Here is an 18,283-nt window from a genome sequence, read left to right as displayed (position 1 = left end):
TTAGTTAGTTATCTATGTATGTATGCATCCATCTAATCTATCGTGAGGGGGAGAGAGAGAATCTCAAGCAGACTTCGCACTGAGCACAAGCCCGATGCAGGGCTCGATCCTAGAACCCTGAGGTCATGACCTGAGCTGAAATCAAGACTGAGCCACCAGGAACCCCTGACATCACTAAGCTTCTGAATTAAGCCACTGTGGAGCTGCTGTCCTATGACAGACAACTGTCATTTGAGACTATAAATTCCTTATTCTTCACTCTGGTTGAACCAGGGATGTAAGATCCTTGTTTATTTTCTCAGACTAGTGATAGGATGCTTATGAAAACAAATCCAGCAGGAACAGCTGAGGACAAGGCTAGAGTTCTCAAACATGGCTAAGAATCTGAGCTTCCCACACCTGAGAGGACACTGATCTGGTCCGGGTGACAACTGAGAGGACAGGAGCTATGAAGGTAAAACAGCGGCAGCAACAGAAGCAGGACGAAGACCTGCAGCAGACGTGAGCCCGGGGAGCCCAGGATACGGTACCACGAGGGCAAGAGCGGCAGTAAGAAACGTGGGTAGGCCAAAGACAGAGTTCCTTCCCACTTCTGCTACTGAGAATGGAGAGTGAGGAAGCCCGGGGCTCCTCACAAGCACTGAACATGCGGGACGAGAGTGTGGAAGGCAAGAGGGTGCGGGTACCCATGGGACGTTACGACCCGGGAGAAGGAACAGCCTTTCAGCTGTTACGATACTGGTGAGAGAACAGCCAGATGTGGGAAATACGCCCGTCTGGAGGACTCCAGAGGGAAGGATAGAGGAGCCAGGAAACGTCAGGTGAGAAAATCATTTCATGACACAGGTGAGACTGGGCTAGCTTTCAGAATCCTTCAGAAAAGTGCCCAAGAAAGTAACAGCTATAATTTCACAGTGAAAGAAAAGGAAACAATGCAATCTCTGAAGGTGATGCTGAGCACAGGACGAGGAAGACTGAGGGATTTATCTGTGGAAGGCAAGCGAGAAAGGGAAGTAGAGGGTGTGAGTCACACGAAGGGAGAGGAGAGGAACTCTCTGGAAGCGAGGACAACTAATGCAGTCCGTGACCATGGGAAGGAAGGAAACTAACCCAGAAAGCAACGTCTGAGCAGAGTGCAGACAAGAAGTCACGCCTGCCCCTCAGACCCAAGAGAGGAAAGAGCAAACATGGGTAGAGTGATGGTCCTCTCCTTTCCTGAGGAGTTAGCTTGGTTAACTTGGCTCCTCCCGAGTTGCCCCAATGGTTCAAGAGCTTCAAAGCAGAGCTTCCACACAACACTGCCTGAGGTTCACGCCCACACCCCCATCTTCCTGGTTCCCACGCACCCACCTGGACAGCTCTGACGGGAAACTTTGGCATTTATTATCCATGGCTCCTCTCCTTGCTCCAACTTGAAGATTAAATCAGGTTTGGTACCATGATACCCTGTTGGTGGAAAATCATAAAGGATGTGGGCCAAGCTGCTAAGGACTAGGGGATCCAGAACTACAAAATGAAACTGCTCACTGGCACTTGAGGGAAGACTACAATGAGAGATGAGGCCCAAATAGGGACTATGAGCCTTTGATCTCTGAAGTTCAAGCCCACAACCAGGAAGTACTTTGGAGACCTCAGGGTAGATCAACAAAAGAAAAAGGGTGGCGATTTATAAATCATAGTCTGAGATCAACAGAGAAGCTGCACTTACCCACAGATACCAGGTGGCTATAGTTCTCCAGTATCACATCCCTGTACAGGTACTTCTGCGTAGAGTCCAGTAACTGCCACTCTTCCCAGGTGAACTCCACAGATATATCCTTGAATGACAATAATCCCTGGAATAATATACATCCCATTCAATTGGATACCATTGCATTAGGTGACGTGGAACAGATGTACAGGAACTGGGAAGGAGAAATGTTCCTCCACAGCCTGCCTCCTGTGCCCAGATCAGCACTGACTTTCAGAATAAAACAAAACAAAAACCGGGGCACCTGGGTGGCTCAGTCGGTGAAGCGTCTGCCTTCGGCTCAGGTCATGGTCCCAGGGTCCTGGGATCGAGCCCCATGTTGGGCTCCCTGCTCAGCGGGGAGCCTGCTTCTCCCTCTCCCTCTGCCCCTCCCCCTGCTTGTGCTGTCACTCCCTTTCAAATGAACAAATAAAAAAATCTTAAAAAATAAAATAAAACTTTTGAGCTTCCATGAGCCAGATACTATTTTTGGTCCTGAAAATTTCAGGACGAACACAACCAACTTCTGCCCTCATGAAGCTTCTAGTCTTGGGACGCCTGGGTGGCTCAGTTGGTTGAGCATCTGCCTTCGGCTCAGGTTGTGATCTTGGGGTCCTGGGATCGAGCCCCATGTTGGACTCCCTGTTTGGCAAGGAGTCTGCTTCTCTCTCTCCCTCTGCCCCTCCCCCTGTGTTCCCTCTCTCAGATAAAATAAAATAAAATAAGATAAAATAAAATAAAATAAAATCTTCCAGTCTTGTAGAGGGAAATAAACATCTATACATGGAGAAGAAACAGGTGTTAGAAGCCTCTGATAAAAAAAATTATCCAGGATATATTTTGCCCAGAGATGGAGAGAACAATTCTAAACACATGGGAAGGTGTGACATCTTGATAGCTGCTCAACCCATCTTGAGTCTTAGAGTGAGAGCTTGGCACCATAAAAAAAAAAAAAAAAAAAAAAAAGGCCAAATAGATAAATTCCTAGCCTTCTTTCCAGAGAATTAGGGGCCCATTACTGAGGTCAACCAGGGTTCGCTCCAGCATAGACTCCGAGCCTGGAGCTAGTGCTGCAGAGCTACAGATGATGGAGAGCCACTGTGGCTGGGCAGGAGGCGGCAGTCCCCACCAGGCAGTTGTGAGACAGTAAGTGTGGTTCTTGACATCTCTGTGAACTACCCAGAATGCTTATAATAAGTTTCTTTCATGGGACCAAAAAAAAGTAGTAACAAGCTACAGGTCCTCACAGGATCATTCAACAAACATTTCTGAGACACTGACAATGTGCCAGGACTGTTCTTGGTGCTGGGGGCTCAGCCATGGACATGGTCCCTGGACTTAGTGCGTTTCCATCCTTGCAGGGGAAGGTGACAGTAAACACATAACTACCCAACAAGCAGATGGTGATGGTGCTCTACCAAGACTCAAGCAGGGTAAAGGGAAAGAGCCCAGGGAGGCAGGTGTAGGCAGTTGGAGTGGTCAGGAAGCTCTCTGGTAAGGGACTATTTGGGTAGAAACCCAAGCGATGTGAGAATGATACCAAGATTTGTGCAGAAAATCCTTCTAAGGGGCATGAAAACAAAGGGCCAGGACTTCAGGGCTCAGAGGGTATGGTGAGGACTTGAGATTTCATTCCAGGTGAGGAGAGGCCATCCGAAGGCCTCAAGCAAGAGTGGGATGTTCTGACTCCCAACCAAGATTATTCTGACTGCTGTGGAGAAGGGAGGGTCCTGGATCTGGGGCAATGAAGGTAGCTGGAAGTAATATGCAGTGGTTGGATTCTGGGCATCAAGTGAAGACAGAGCAGACGACCTCCTGATGGGAGATGACCAGCACACAGAGAAGGGTGTTGAGGACAGCAAGGATCCTGGCCAAGTAAACTGAAGACGCTGCCCTAACAAGGTGAGGGTGCCTGAGGGATGAAAAATGAGGGGAACGAGGGGCTGAAGCAGCAGCTGGACAGAATTCCCTGAAGCAGGGCACTGGGGGAAGGGAGGGAAGGAGGAGACCATCTGAGTGTCCACTGAGCCCACAATCAGGAGGAACTGGCCCTGTGTTCAGGGATTTCAGTAAACCAGGAATCTGGTATCTCTTCTCCTCTGGGAATTTCTGAAGAAAGAGGCTTCTGGAACACTCTGTAAAGGCAGCTGAGAAGTGAGGTCCAAAGATTCCTGGACTTGATCACCCCTGACAGGCTCCTTACCCAACACCACTGCCTGCAGAAAGAGAGACCCAGGAGGGAAGAGACAGTGAATGCAATTCTGGGTGAGTCTGCAGAAGTAAGTGGGAGAATTGCTCACAACATGGAAATTCGGGGTAAGGCCCTGCCTCAGGCTCCAAGCAACCGCCTGGTGCTGAGCACCAACCACCTGACAACAGGAGCTTCTCTGGTCTAAGCACTGGTCTTCCCAACCCATGAGGAGCCCCCACAGGAGGAGGGAATAAAGAGATGAGCACTCCATCTCTCCTCTGCAGCCTGAGTGGGGCCAGCAGAGGAGGTGGAATTAAGAGCACAGACTGGACTGCCCAATGCCTGAAAGTGACCAGAGAAGATGAGACCGGAATATCACGAGCGCTCATTGAGACAACCCCTGGGGCCAAGGAAAGGGAGAGCGGACAGGGACGCCTGAGGCTGTGCCTTCCTACATTCAGATCCAGCCCAGGCCACTTGTCAGATCTGCGACTTTATAGCAGAGGAGAAGCCCAAGCAAGGCATACCAGCGTGATTGTGTACAAGCTTAAGGCAGACGCCACGAGAGTGAACACAGACCAAAGTGGCTGAGTATGCAGACAGGATGGAAGAAGAGAGTGGGAGTAAACCGTGAGGCTTATTTTATTTTAAGCTTTTTACTGTATTTTGAGCTTGATAAGAATAAAAATAAAATACAGAGAAACTATTAAAAAAATTTTTATTGGTCAAGAAATGAAGAAATTAAAAATAGAATACTATTATGACCAAGACACAATCCATAGCTCTAAGATAAAGATTTTTAAATATATGAGATTATTGTACAGAGGCAGTTCTACTGTATACTGCAAAAAATCACCACTATGCAAAGTCACACAGCAAACCCACAGGGAATATGGGGAGAATGGGGTTGGGGCACAACACCTTTGTCAGCAACACATAAAAGAGAACACCAGGAACCTATTAAAAACAGTAGCAGTTTTACATGTTTAATGTTTAAGAAATACATAAAATGACAATACATCATTTTACCCTGGAAAAGACCTGGTGTTTGGACATCAGAGGGGCTAAAGCTGATCATAAAGTGGTGGAAAGAGGGCTGTGTGAAGTCAGACAGAAGGCTCACACTGTTCCCTACAAAATCAATTGTGTTGAATTCATGTTTTTAAAGCAAACATGGTAGCAGATCTAACTATATTAACGAATTTGTTCCAATAAATTTGGGGAAACTTGGAAGAAATAAAAATTGTCTAAGAAAGTAAAAAGAACCCAAGCTGGCCCAGAAGGAAGTAAAAAAAGCAAGACTGACTAATCCATGATCACAAAACACACAGAAGTAGCAACCGAAGATACACCCTCCGTTCCAGAGAGGCCATGCGCCCACACTACACTTAAAAGTAAGTTCTACCAACATTGCAGAAACATAAAATTCCCATCATGTCTCGCCTGATGTTGAGCCTGGGAACCACGGGATGCCTATACAGCACATGGCACAGACTTGCACAACCCCACAGACAAAACCAGGCAAGTACAGCACAAACTGTAGTCTTAACTCATTTATCATTAACTCTGATCAAAGTATCTAGATAAAAATACCACTCAAGTACAAGTCCTGTACACACATACAGAGCAAACTATGACAAGGAAATGTATCCAAAAAATTAAAGGACGGTCCAAAATTAACAACAACTAAAAAAACCCATCAGTGAAATAAGTCACATCAGTATATTAGCAGAGAGCAGTCAACCAATCATCTCAATAGATGAAACAAAGTAATGTGGTAAAATTCAACACTTTTAAAAATCAGAGCTCTTCCCAGGTGAGTTAAGTGCTGGGTGTTTCCTTCACTGGGGGGCATCTGTCCAGCCTGAGAACAGGCAGGGGAGCCTCTGATGCCCCATGACAGCAGGCTTTCCCTGTGGCGCATCTGCTGAGTGCTGGTAAGCACCGGAACTGGGCTGGAATGGCGAACTGATTCTCCCACAGTCTCAAGGCACTGAGGACACAAAGAACCCTAGAGGGGAGCATGCAATAACCCCCCCCCCAACTACCACCAAGACCACAGGTGAATGTACAATAACTAAAGCGGCACCCCAGGCCCAAACCACCTCCAAGCCTGTTTGATTATGTCATCAGTCATCTCCCTATCTGCACGGCAGAGGAAAGAGGAAACACTCTGGTAGAAGGGTAACACTGAACTTCAGTCTATGTAGTTGTTCCTTTATACCAACATAGGCATAAAATAGAAAATTTTGAGACATGTGAAGTGGCAAGAAAACAAGACTGATAAATCAAAGGAAAAAGCACACAACACAGACTCAACAGATGATCCAGAAGTTAGCACACAACGTTAGAAGTAACTGTCATAGTATATACTGTTACAAATACTTAAAATTATAGAAGAAAAGTATACAATAGATTAAAAGGAAACTGGAAATCTGTTTTTAAAAAACCAGGAGACATTTAGAAATAAAGAATGGATATCACATTAACTGAGCATCATTAGAATAGTTGAGTACAGGACATCCATCCTATGGGAAAATACTCCAAGCAAAGTTGACAAACTTTGGACTGGCCTCCATGCAGAACACTTGGAACTCACTGCTGATGGGACACAAAGCGGTTTCAGCGCTCCTGGAAAGTGTTTGGTCGTGTTCACTAAACTTACATACACACACACCCATCCCTCCTAGATATATGCCAGGTGGTTGTCCACTGAGAGGGAGATTCTGCGCCCCCGGGGATGTCTGGCACTGAGACTTCTGCGCTGGTCACGTAGAGCTGCTGGTATCTAAACGGGTAGAGGTCAAGGATGCTGCTCAACATCCTACAATGTACAGCATAGTCCTTCACAATGAAGAGTAATTCAGTCCAAAATGTCAATAGTGCTGAGGCTGAGAAATCCTGGCATAAGCCTAACAGAAATGAGAACTGATGTCCCTCAAAAGACGTGTACAAAAATGTTTATAAGTGTTATTCAAAATAGCCAATAACTGGACGCAGCCCAAGTGTTGCTGATGACCATGTCTATGATCACACATGAATACAGCAGACAGATCATAAAACAGTCATACAACAGAGAATCATACAACTTGGATGTCACTCACAAACTATGCTGACTGAGAGAAGCCAGATACTTTACTGTACAATTCCAATTATATTAAGTTAGAAAAAGAGAAAAAAAGGCAAAATTAACAGTGTTGTAACAGGAGTAAAAAAATATAAATAAAGCAGTGACCTCCTGGGGGTGGAGGGCAGTGGTGACAGGGAGAACAACGGAACCTGCCGGGGCGCTGGAATTCTTGATTTTCAACTGTCTTCAGTGTATACTTTAATTTTGTGATTTTTAAGAATATTTGGTCACTCAGATGTCCAAAACATATTTCTCATATGTGTTTCGTCTTCATCCATGGGTTCCTGGCTCAAAGCCCCTAAAACCCTTGGAATTTCCTCTGGTAAGTATGATCAAGGTATCTTTTGTTATGTTAATGAGGCAACTTCTGGAAAGCCCCTCGGTAACCTACCAAAGGGCAGCTGGTTTCCAGGAGACTGTCCCCCATCTCTGGGTAGACAGTGACAGGCTGAAGCTGAATTCTCAGACAACCTGCCGGTGTCCAAGAACTGTGTGATGCTGTGTGTGGGGGACCTGCACCCCCACCCCTCTTGCTGGAATTGGTCCAGGAACCTAAAAGAATATAAATATTCCACTTAAGGTTTATGCATTTTACTGTAAGTTAGAACTCAATTAAATTTTTAAAAAGGCAAAGGAAGCCACAAATGGACATATATGTATAAAAAATCACAGATACAACTACAAATACATGTTTTGCATGTGGGGGTAAAACAGAAATAATGTTACATACTGTGAAACCCACTTATGTAACAACCCAGACAAACAAACCAAACATTTTAAGGGTAGAAACGGCTGTAGACAAACATATGTAGAAAGATCTAGAAGAATATACACCAAATTGATTATCTCTGAAGAGAGAAAGGGATTAGGAAAGGTGGGTAATTATAAGACTGAACTGTGTTCTAAGAGAATGTAGAAAAGTACCAAATATGTAACCAAAAATTAACGAGATAGGAATATACATGTGCAGAGTTGTTCATGGTTTCAAAGTTTGTAACAGTGACAAGCTCAACAACCTAAATTTCCACCCATAAGAGAACAGCTAAAAAATATTGTACGTTCATCCTATAGAGACATTTTTCAAACTGTAGAATAACTATACCCAGTATGATGCAACTCATATAAAAACAAAACTTTTCCGGACGCCTGGGTGGCTCAGTCGGTGAAGGGTCTGCCTTCAGCTCAGGTCATGATCCCAGGGGCCTGCGATCGAGCCCCACGTCAGGCCCCTCGATTGGCTGGGAGCCTGCTTCTCCCTCTGCCTGCCATTCCCCCAGCTTGTGCTCACTCCCTCTCTGACAAATGAATGAATACATAAATAAATAAATAAACAAACTTTTCAAATGTTGAATCAAGCACACCTAAAATTCCACCCAATCACCTATAAAATTCGTAAGTAATTTTAATCAGTTCTTTTAAAAAATTTAAATATCTTTGTGTCTCAAGGAATACAAAATTTCAGCAGATCAAAAGCTGAGAGGCCTGAGAGCAGGAAGTAAGAAGCCCTAGTGGTTACCAGCTGTGGGCATGAGGAGGTGAGTCCACAGACTTAAATCCCCATCAGTGGAGAAACAGCTCAATAAAATGCGGCCCAATCATACTGCACGATAACAAAATGGAGCTATTATAAAAGGAAACGCTGATCTATATGTATTGCCATGAAGAATTCTAAAATAAATGTAAAGCAAATGGCACACTGCACAATTTATAGAAGAGAACATAAACCTTGTTTCCTGTAGGAAGGGTCTGGATGGAAACCCCCCAAACTACTGACTACCTCTTTTTTAAACTTTTGGGTTTTTTTACTTTAAGTAGGCTCCACGCCAATGTAGGGCCTGACTCATGACCCTGAGAACAGGCACCTGCTACTGACTACGTCTTGACATTAGAGGAAGGAAATGATAATAACCAAAGAGCTTTGGCTGTGTTACTTACAATCCCATTTTCTAAAACGATGCAATTAAAAATGGTTTTATATTAAAGAGGAAAAGCAATAAAGCCATTTCCATACTAAACTGTGGAACAGACAGCAGTGTACATGATCATACATGTAAAATGCAGAGAAAAACAATGGGAAGGTTACATAACACACTGTGGATGGCAGTCTTTTCCGGGGAGCAGAACAGGAGGGGTGAAGCACTCTTACACTGGAACACTTGTGTCAACCAAAATGAGAGGGAAGGGAAAGAAAAGAGGAGAAAGAAGAGAAGGAAAAGGAGGGAGGGAGGGAGGGAGGGCTGAGGAGCAAATGAGGTGTGTAGGCAAGAGCTGGGCTACGGAGTAAGGTGGTGTGGGCTAGAACAAAGGGAGGAGAATTAGAGTGTGTATATGCACGTGTACGCACAAACACATGCACGCACAAAGAGAGAAAATAACAGAGTGAATACAGCAGAATGTTGACAATTCTGGGTGAAGAGGTTTTTTATACAACACTGTACAGGAATTTTTTATACTGTTCTTGTGATTTCTCTACAGTTCCAAAATTCTTCCAAGATGAAATAAAATTAAAAACTCCTAGGGGTTTCCAGCACGATCTTCCCCCTTAAAGGGCCCTACCAATCTGGCCCCGGCGGACGTGCCATCCCTCTGCACTCCAGCCACGGCCTTGCTTTCCACTTGAGGCTATTGCCACTTGCTTGGAATACAACCCTAGAAATAAAAGTCTGGAATGCTTCCTCCCCCACTACCCCCACCATCCCATGACCGTCAAGTTGTCACTCAGACCGTACATGAATGTTGCCTCAAGAAGGGGTGCCAAGCTAATGTAGCCACTCAGCCACTCTCTTTCACGGGCATCACAGTCACATCTTTGTTTGTGACGCTCCTCTGGTATGTCTGACCAGACACACCAGCTATGGGATCTCCCATACACTGCACGGGGTCGTGGACCCTGTCAATCCTGTTCATCCCAACATGCCCTAGAAAAATTACCTGGTGTAATCATCAATAAACATTTGTTAAATTAATATGTGCACCCAAGAATAAGGAAATACTGTTCACATTAAAATGTAAGAGGCACAGGGGCGCCTGGGTGGCTCAGTCGGTTGAGCGTCTGCCTTCGGCTCAGGTCATGATCCCGGGGTCCTGGGACCAAGCCCAGGGGTAGGCTCTCTGTTCAGTGAGGAGCCTGCTTCTCCCTCTCCCTCTGTCTGCTGCTCCCCCTGCTCGTTCTCTCTCTCTGTCAAATAAAATCTTAAAAAATAAAAAAAGTAAGAGGCATTATGAGCACAAACTCTGAAGATACTGCTTTGTTTGAGTCCTAGCTCCGCAACCCTAGTCTCCTTGGATACTAGTTTGGGACCATGGACAGGCTTCCCTGTTTCCTCACCTGTAAAGTGGGGACATACCTGCCTCATAGGGTCATGAGACTTTAACAACGTACACACGAAGTGCCTAGCTAAGAATGGTACCTACTGATACTATTCAATAGTTTTAAAGTCTTCATTAGTCTTCCTTGTTTACTTACTTACTCTTCATAAGGTATGATTCTGTTTGCTTACTTTATCTTTCTTTATTGCTATTGTAAATACAATGTTTTCTCTCACTGTATTTTCCATATGGTTTTGTTTTTTTAAGATTTTATTTATTTATTTGACAGAGAGAGAGACACAGCGAGAGAGGGAACACCAGCAGGGGCAGTGGGAGAGGGAGAAGCAGGCTTCCCGCGGAGCAGGGAGCCCGATGCGGGGCTCGATCCCAGGACCCTGGGATCATGACCTGAGCCGAAGGCAGACGCCTAAGGACTGAGCCACCCAGGCGCCCCCCCATATGGTTTTGTTTAAGAATAAAAATATCCTGGGGCATCTGGCTGGCTCAGTTGGTACAGCATGCCACTCTTGATATCAGGGTTTTAAGTTCAAGCCCCACATTGGGCATAGAGATTACTTAAAAAATAAAACAATAAAAAGATCCTTAATTTTAAGGTTAATTGTATGACTCATGCCACTCTGAACTCCCTTGTTCCTGGCACCCATACTCTTCTTGTAACACCTGAGGCATCATACCACCCTAAAAAGGTCCCTACTGTCACTAATCATCTTTACATTCCACTGTCCACAACCTTATGCAATCCAGTTGGCAACACCCCCCGTTATCTCTGAGAAAGGGACTATTCAGCATTCTCTCAGGTATGGAAAAACTGCTTACGACTTATAAATAAGCAAGGCGCCGGGCTGGCTCGCTCGCTTAAGCGTCTGCCTTGGGCTCAGGCCGTGATCTCAGGGTCCTGGGATGGAGCCGAGAGCGGGACTCCCTGCTCGGCGCGGAGTCCGCTTCCCCCTTTCTTTCCCTCTGCTCCTGCTAGTGCGCGCTCTCTCGCTCGCTCCCAAATAAATAAAATCTTTAAAAAAAAAAAAGACATCTTCCCAAATCCAGGGGCAACTGTTTGTCCTGTCAAATAATTCTCTGAGGTATTTCGTGTCACGGCTTTTACGAAGTTCTCTTTCCTCAAATTTGAAGGGAAGCAGCCACGCTCCCAACTTACTCCTCTCTTGCACCCCAGCCCTTGTGCACCGCAGTCCTCCCTTGTCCGCCACATCCTCCCCCCCTCGGGGCTCTACTCCCTCGCACCCTAAGCTTCCACTAACACAGAACTCTTTAACCTGGATATTTCCCAGGAGTCCCCACCTGAGCTGCAGATTCAACCGTACGCACCACACAGCCAACACCGACACAGCTACACTCCTCCCGGGCGCCCCTTCTAACAGTGCTCCCGAGGGGAAGCGTCGCCACCCGGTGCAAGAAGCCAGCAGAACGGCGACCGCTCGCTGACCCCATCAACCCTCGCACAGTCCCGGCGGTCCACTGGCCTCCCCTGCTCCAAAACTGCTCCTTCCTGCTTCCCTAACAAGGACCCTCATTACCCTCAGAGGTCAGGGTTGCAGCTGGCAATAAAGTGTAACTTCCGAGGGAGAGGGCACTGGACACAAAATGCCAGAAAACAAGGGACGTTTCCGGAGATCAGGGGGAGAAAGCGGGGGGAGGGAACGCGCGAGTTCGGGCCCTGGCTGTGACGATAAAGAGATGAACGTGTCCGTCCTCGGTGCCCAGTCGGCTTTTAAAGACGAGAGAGTCCCTACTTACCCAACACGACGCTGTCCGAAACCTGCCGGCCATCCCGCGCTGTTTCGTGCAGGCTGCGGGGCAAAGAAGCGAACCGTGAGATCGCCCTGCTGGCCTCATCCGCGCCCACCCAGGAGGGATCTCCCGCCCCACAGAGGGTGGGTCCGGGGCCTCCGGGCCTGGGCACAAGCAGTCGGAGCGATGAGTTTGCACTGTGACGCGGCCCTGAAACCGGAGACCCCGAGTCGCGGCTGGCTCCGACCACGCCCCAGACCTACCGTGGGGGCTCGGCCGGCCAAGCTGCTGGTCTGCACAAGATGCTCGAAGGGGCCTAAATCTGTGCCTCCGCCGGGTCCGGAGCCACAGGAACTCAGAGCTCCCCGGGCCCCCTCGGGTCCACAAACACCAAGGCAGAAACAGCCCTAGAGGCGCCTACCCCACTACAGGCGCGGGTGCGGCGCAGCGGAAGTACGTCATGCACCGGACGCGACGGCGCCGGAAGAAAACTACATCTCCCAGAATCCTCTGCGAGGGGGTTCCCCCTTACTGACCGAGCTTCCAGCAGAAAGCTGATTTGCAGAGGGGCCAAGCCTCACCGGACCCACCTCAGGGCGGGGCGCTGCAGGCGACCCCTCGTCCCCTCTCTCGGGCCTCACCGTGCTCCAGCCTCAGTGCAAGGGCCAACATGCTGAGGCCTGAGGTCAAACAAGACGGTTCCGGGGGCACCTGGCTGGCTCAGTCCTTAGGCGTCTGCCTTAAGCTTGGGTCATGATCCCAGGGTCCTGGGATCAATACCCTCATCAGGCTCCCTGCTGGGGGGAAGCCGGCTTCTCCCTCTCCCACTCCCCCTGCTTCTGTTCCCTCTCTCGCTGTGTCTCCCTCTGTCAAATAAAAAAAATAAAAATAAATAAATAAATAAATAGTAAATAAATAGTAAATAAATAATAAATAAATTAAAATAAATAAAATAAATAAAAAATAAATAAAAAATAAATAAATAAATAAAAAATAAATAATACATAATAAATAAATAATACATAAATAATAAATAAATAAATAATAAATAAATAAATAAATAAATAAATAAATATTTAAAAAAAGGTTCCGATCCACAGACAGAAGAGAAGGACAATTTGTAAGGCCAAAGCTGCAGGTCACAGAGTTACACAACAGTCTGGAACACCTGTGCACTAACCCACACAGTCAGCACTGCATACAGGAGACACTGCAGTGGATGGAAAGAAACAAGACAGAACAAACTGCCGGTCCAAAATAAATAATTTTCTCATTACAATGCAATAAAACTCTAAATACCATAATTTTAAAAGGCTTTTCTGCCTGAAAATCTTTTTTTTTTCAAAAAGCTTTCTATTCAACAAATATTTTAATGAAATAGGGAAATAAAGACAAAAGTGTAGACAACACTCTATAAGCATTTATGGGAGAAATAAAGCAGCAATAACAAAATCTCACAATTTGGAGTAATTATAACAATAAACACTAAAAAAGGAGCAAATTAAAGTCTCAAAAACCTAGTGAAAAACCAACAAAGTAAGCCAAAAGGAAGCAAAGGATATATTAAAGATAAAAGCAAACAGACAAAATTAGCCAGAACTGAAAAGACACAAAGTAACTGACATCTAGAGAACACTGTTAAAGAGAAAACCACAGGCCCAAAATGGGGGCACTTAGGTGAAGGCCCCAAGTCTGTAAACCCAGAAGTAGTATGTAACCTAACATTAGCAGTCTCAACCTCCCAAAAATGTAATCTGAAAGGGTAAGCACCAAGAAGGTCATCTGTCACAGGGCCCTTTTCATCCCCCAAAGGAAGAGGAGGTATTCTACCTACTAAAACTCCTTTGTCCCCAAATGAGGGTGACCTTACCTAAGATAATACTTTTTTCTATTTATGACTTCTTTGCCCTGCCTTTTTTTTTAAGATTTATTTATCTATTTATTATTTGAGAGAGTGAGAATGAGAGAGAGAGAGTACATGAGATCGGGGAGGGCTAGAGGGAGAAGCAGGCTCCTCGCTGAGCAGGGAGCCCGATGCGGGACTCGATCCCCGGACTCCAGGATCATGACCTGAGCTGAAGGCAGTCGCTTAACCAACTGAGCCACCCAGGCGCCCCTTTGCCCTGCTTTTTAAAACCTTTCCCTTTCTGTAGCCCTTTGGAGCTCCCCTCTATCTGCTAGATGGGATGCTGCCAGATTCATAAATCGAATAATAAAGTCAGTTACATCTTTAAAATTTACTTGGCTTAATTTTTATTTAGCGGGCGCCTGGGTGGCTCAGATGGTTAAGCATCTGCCTTCGGCTCAGGTCATGATCCCATAGTCCTGGGATCGAGTCCCGCATCGGGCTCCCTGCTCAGCGAGGAGCCTGCTTCTCCTTCTGCCTCTCTCTCTCTCTCTCTGTCTCTCATGAATAAATAAATAAAAAACTTTAAAAAATTAAAATTAAAAAAATTTTTTATTTAGCAATACTATCCAAAAACTGTTAAGTATGTATAATTTTTATGTGTGCATGGCACATTCTCCAGGATAGGTCCTATATTGGACCACAAAATTAGTCTCAATAGATTTATAAGGATTGAAATCATACAAAGTATGTTTTCTGACAACAGTGGAATTAAATTAGAAAGAAAAAAAAAGGAAAGAAATCAACCCCGGGAAAAATGTAGGAAGTCCCCAGATTAAGTTAAGTAACCCCTAACTCAAAAAAATCACAAAGAAAATTAGAAAATACTTTGAATTAAAATGAAAATGCAACACATCAAAAAAAGTCTAGATAGATAGAAATCTAAATCCTGAGCTCTTTCCTTTATTCCACTTACCTCTAATTTAGTCTTCCCTTTCTAGCTGAATCCAGAGCTAATCACTCAGTTATGGTCTCATAAACTCACAAGCAGATTATATTTTTAGCAAATTGCAAAAATATGTTCTATGTCTACTACTCTGATTGAAGCAAATTTACGTCTTAAGACCTTTCTTAGGCTATCCTCCCATCCGGATTGCCATCTTATATCATTTAAATAAATTTAAATGCATCGTCCCTAATCCTATGGTCTTCCCAGAACTTTCCATATTAGGGACTTTAGTCTGTTGCTAACCCAAGTCTCCTTATTCATAATTATGAACGAATGTATTATGGTGAAAAGCTTCTACTGGACTAAAATGATCCAGAACCATGTTTATGGATAGGTAAGACCCATTTTAGGGTCTAGGGTTGGAATTGGGTATAAAAGAATGGAAGGTTGGGGCACCTGGGTGGCTCAGTCATTAAGCGTCTGCCTTCGGCTCAGGTCATGATCCCAGCGTCCTGGGATCGAGCCCCACATCGGGCTCCCCGCTCCACGGGAAGCCTGCTTCTCCCTCTCCCACTCCCCCTGCTTGTGTTCCCTTTCTCACTGTGTCTCTCTCTGTCAAATAAATAAATAAAATCTTTAAAAAATAATAAAAGAATGGAAGGACATCCTGGAAAAGTCCATGAGAGAAATAGACACCTATAAGAATGACTGATGACAGTATTCAGACAAGTGGAGACCAGTGAGGACATTTCGGTATGTAAGGTAATGATACAACTCCACACAAAGATAACATTCTGAAGGGCGCCTGGCAGCCTCAGTTGGTAGAGCATTTGACTCTTGATCTTAGGGTCATGAGTTTGAGCTGGGTGTAGAGTTTACTTAAAAAAAAAAAGATACCAATCTGTTCATAAAAGATTTGGGACAGTTTTGGGAGATCCATATGCATTAAAGAAAGTAGACTTGCAACAATTGATAAATACATACATGTGATTGCCTTGTTTCTTGTTTTCAGTGATCTACCTTAAGATTTTTTTTCAGTATTGGCATGGGAATTGATGCTCGAAACACCATATGTAATTAATTCATTAAGTTTGTATTAAAACTCTTGAAAGCAAATGCCGGAAATATTGCTCAAAGTAGCTTAAACTAACAGAGGAAATGCCTTTTGTAACAGAAGAGGTCAAGCTTCAGGAATGGCTGGATCCAGGGCTTCAATCACCTATAGACTACTGTCTCCCTTTCTCATCTTCCCAGTTGGCTTCATTTTTAGTCAAGCTTTCCTCATTAAGTAGCACAGGAAAATACATATACTTTTGTAATGGTTCTGGCAAATGTGTAAAGATTGACTCTTTTAAGTTCAGACGCCCATCCCTGAACCAGAGTCACAGTGACTGTCCAGGCCTTGATCCACTGTATAAAACCAGTAGTTCATTGTCCTAAGCTTCACTGAAACCACACAGACTAAACACAGGAGAAGGGTTGTTTCCTTAAAAAACAGAGATAAATTATCCAAAGAAAGGGAACGGATGTAGAGAAGGCAAAAATGAAATTTTTCAGGTCTAGTTCTAGAATTACTGACTTCCCTGGTAATGGATTAATCCTGTTAATCAGGAAAGTCACAGCATGAGGAAGCACTGTTACATTTTCAGTGCTCAGGTGATGTCTCAAAGCCTACAAAATTAATTTTTGTCTATTCTAACGAATTTTGATCTCATATTTATGAACCATGGTATGACCTGTAATTTGAACCATGTTAATTATCCCTATGGCCTTTATGTCATATATCATTCTTTGTTTCCTGCTCGCCTGCTTTTTTTTTTTTTTTTTTACTTAAAAGTGATCGTATTGGGGCACCTGAGGGGCTCAGTTGGCTGAGCGTCTGCCTTCAGCTCAGGATATGATCCCAGTGTCCTGGGATCAAGCCCCATGTCCGGCTCCCTGCTCAGTGGCAAGCCTGCTTCTCCGCTCCCTGTCTGCTGCTCCCCCAGCTTGTGCTGTCTCTCTCTCTCTCTCTCTCTCTCTCTCTCTCTCTCTCTCTCTCCGACAAATAAATAAATAAAATCTTTTTTTAAAAATCAAGCATGAAACTTCAAAGAAATTTTTTAAAAAGTGCTTGTATTTATTTTTGTTCCCATATTTGGAAACAGGCTCTCATTAGATATAGGATTTGTTGGTTCATTTATTTGGAAAATGCCTAAAAAATTATTTCTTCATTTTTAATTGTCTTTTTCATAATTTCTTTTCTGTCTTAGCTTCCCTGATTGTCTTTCCTATTTCTGTGTTCTTGTAGAATATCTACTATATAGGTCTAGGACTTTAATACTAAGGGACATGGCAAAGGATGAGACAAATTTATTTTTCTAACAGATTTATAAGCTAGCTGGAACAATAAATATACACATGCAGGAGGTTGAGTTTTGCAGGAAACAGACCTTATAAGCAGCTGGTGTATTAGGGACTGCTCTCAGGATCGACCACTGTGAGGAAACGAGGGAAGCAAGACTGGACAGAAGAAAAAGTTGAATAGTGATGCTTTTACAACAGAGGCCTCAGCTAATCTCACAAAATCTCTGAAATTGGCCGTTCAGAGATGAACAAAATTGAGGTAAAGGAGTGGGGACTTTGTACCCTTATACTGACCAGTTTTAGTGTATGGGCTGAACCCAAGGAGGCTAATTTTGAGTGAAGCAACTCCCTTCAGTTGAGGGCAATTTCTTGAGAGGGACTCATTTATGGCCCCATTTATGGCGTCTGGAGAAATGAGGGCCTCCGTCCTGAAGGACAGCATATGCCAGAGCACCCACTACAACGCCAAAGGCAGTAAAACCATCTAGATAAGACTGCTGAAATGGATTACAGATTTTGCAGGAAAATCAGAGTATTATTATAGAGCCAGCTTTTAAGCAGAAATAGGCAAAACCATGGTAAGACATACCCAGGAGTGCCTGGGTGGCTCAGTCAGCTGGGCATCTGCCTTCAGCTCAGGTCATGATCCCAGAGTCCAGGGATTGAGTCCGGTGTCGGGCTCCCTGCTCGGCGGGGTGTCTGCTTCTCCCTCTGCTCTTCACCCTACCTCCTCTCTCACGCACACGTGCTCTCTCTCTCAAATAAATAAATAAATAATAAAATCCTTAAGAAAAAAAAGACGTACCCTGGGTAGCATCACTGCCTATACTTAATATATACCAATTGTATATACTAATACAATGTGATGAAAAGTAGTATTTATACCAATAATGATTTCCAGAGTTCAACCAGGTACATAGAGTGACCTAAATCATTTTTTAGCCAGAAAAAATTTCTCTTTATCCTTCATTCTGAAAAGTTGAGCTTGAAATTTCACATGGATTTTATAAATAGGC

General features: G+C 44.6%; 1 protein-coding gene across 3 annotated transcripts in view; it reads right to left on the bottom strand.

The window, feature by feature from the left end:
• The window catches only part of LOC114202369 (uncharacterized), a 59,370-nt gene extending 46,816 nt beyond the window's left edge, over positions 1–12,554 (bottom strand). For 2 of the 3 annotated variants that reach the window (XM_088019298.1, XM_028095539.1), the window contains exons 1-3: positions 7,442–7,550; positions 1,709–1,835; positions 1,351–1,446 (exon numbers count right to left, since the gene is read on the bottom strand). In XM_088019298.1, coding sequence (XP_087875424.1) covers positions 1,351–1,446; positions 1,709–1,835; positions 7,442–7,477 — 259 coding nt within the window. In that variant the 5' untranslated portion in view covers positions 7,478–7,550. Of the gene's footprint in view, positions 1–1,350; positions 1,447–1,708; positions 1,836–7,441; positions 7,551–12,132; positions 12,186–12,389 lie in introns of those variants that run through there. The other variant, XM_028095538.1, reaches the window with a different exon arrangement.
• Between the last annotated feature and the right edge of the window lie 5,729 nt (positions 12,555–18,283).

The sequence above is a fragment of the Eumetopias jubatus genome, unplaced genomic scaffold, assembly GCF_037043125.1.
Source record: "Eumetopias jubatus isolate StellerSeaLion01/CBP00866 unplaced genomic scaffold, mEumJub1_p1.0 scaffold_16, whole genome shotgun sequence".
In the NCBI taxonomy this organism is placed as follows: Eukaryota; Metazoa; Chordata; class Mammalia; order Carnivora; family Otariidae; genus Eumetopias; species Eumetopias jubatus.
Note: the sequence above shows the minus strand (reverse complement) of the source record. Positions and strands in the feature narration are given on the sequence as shown.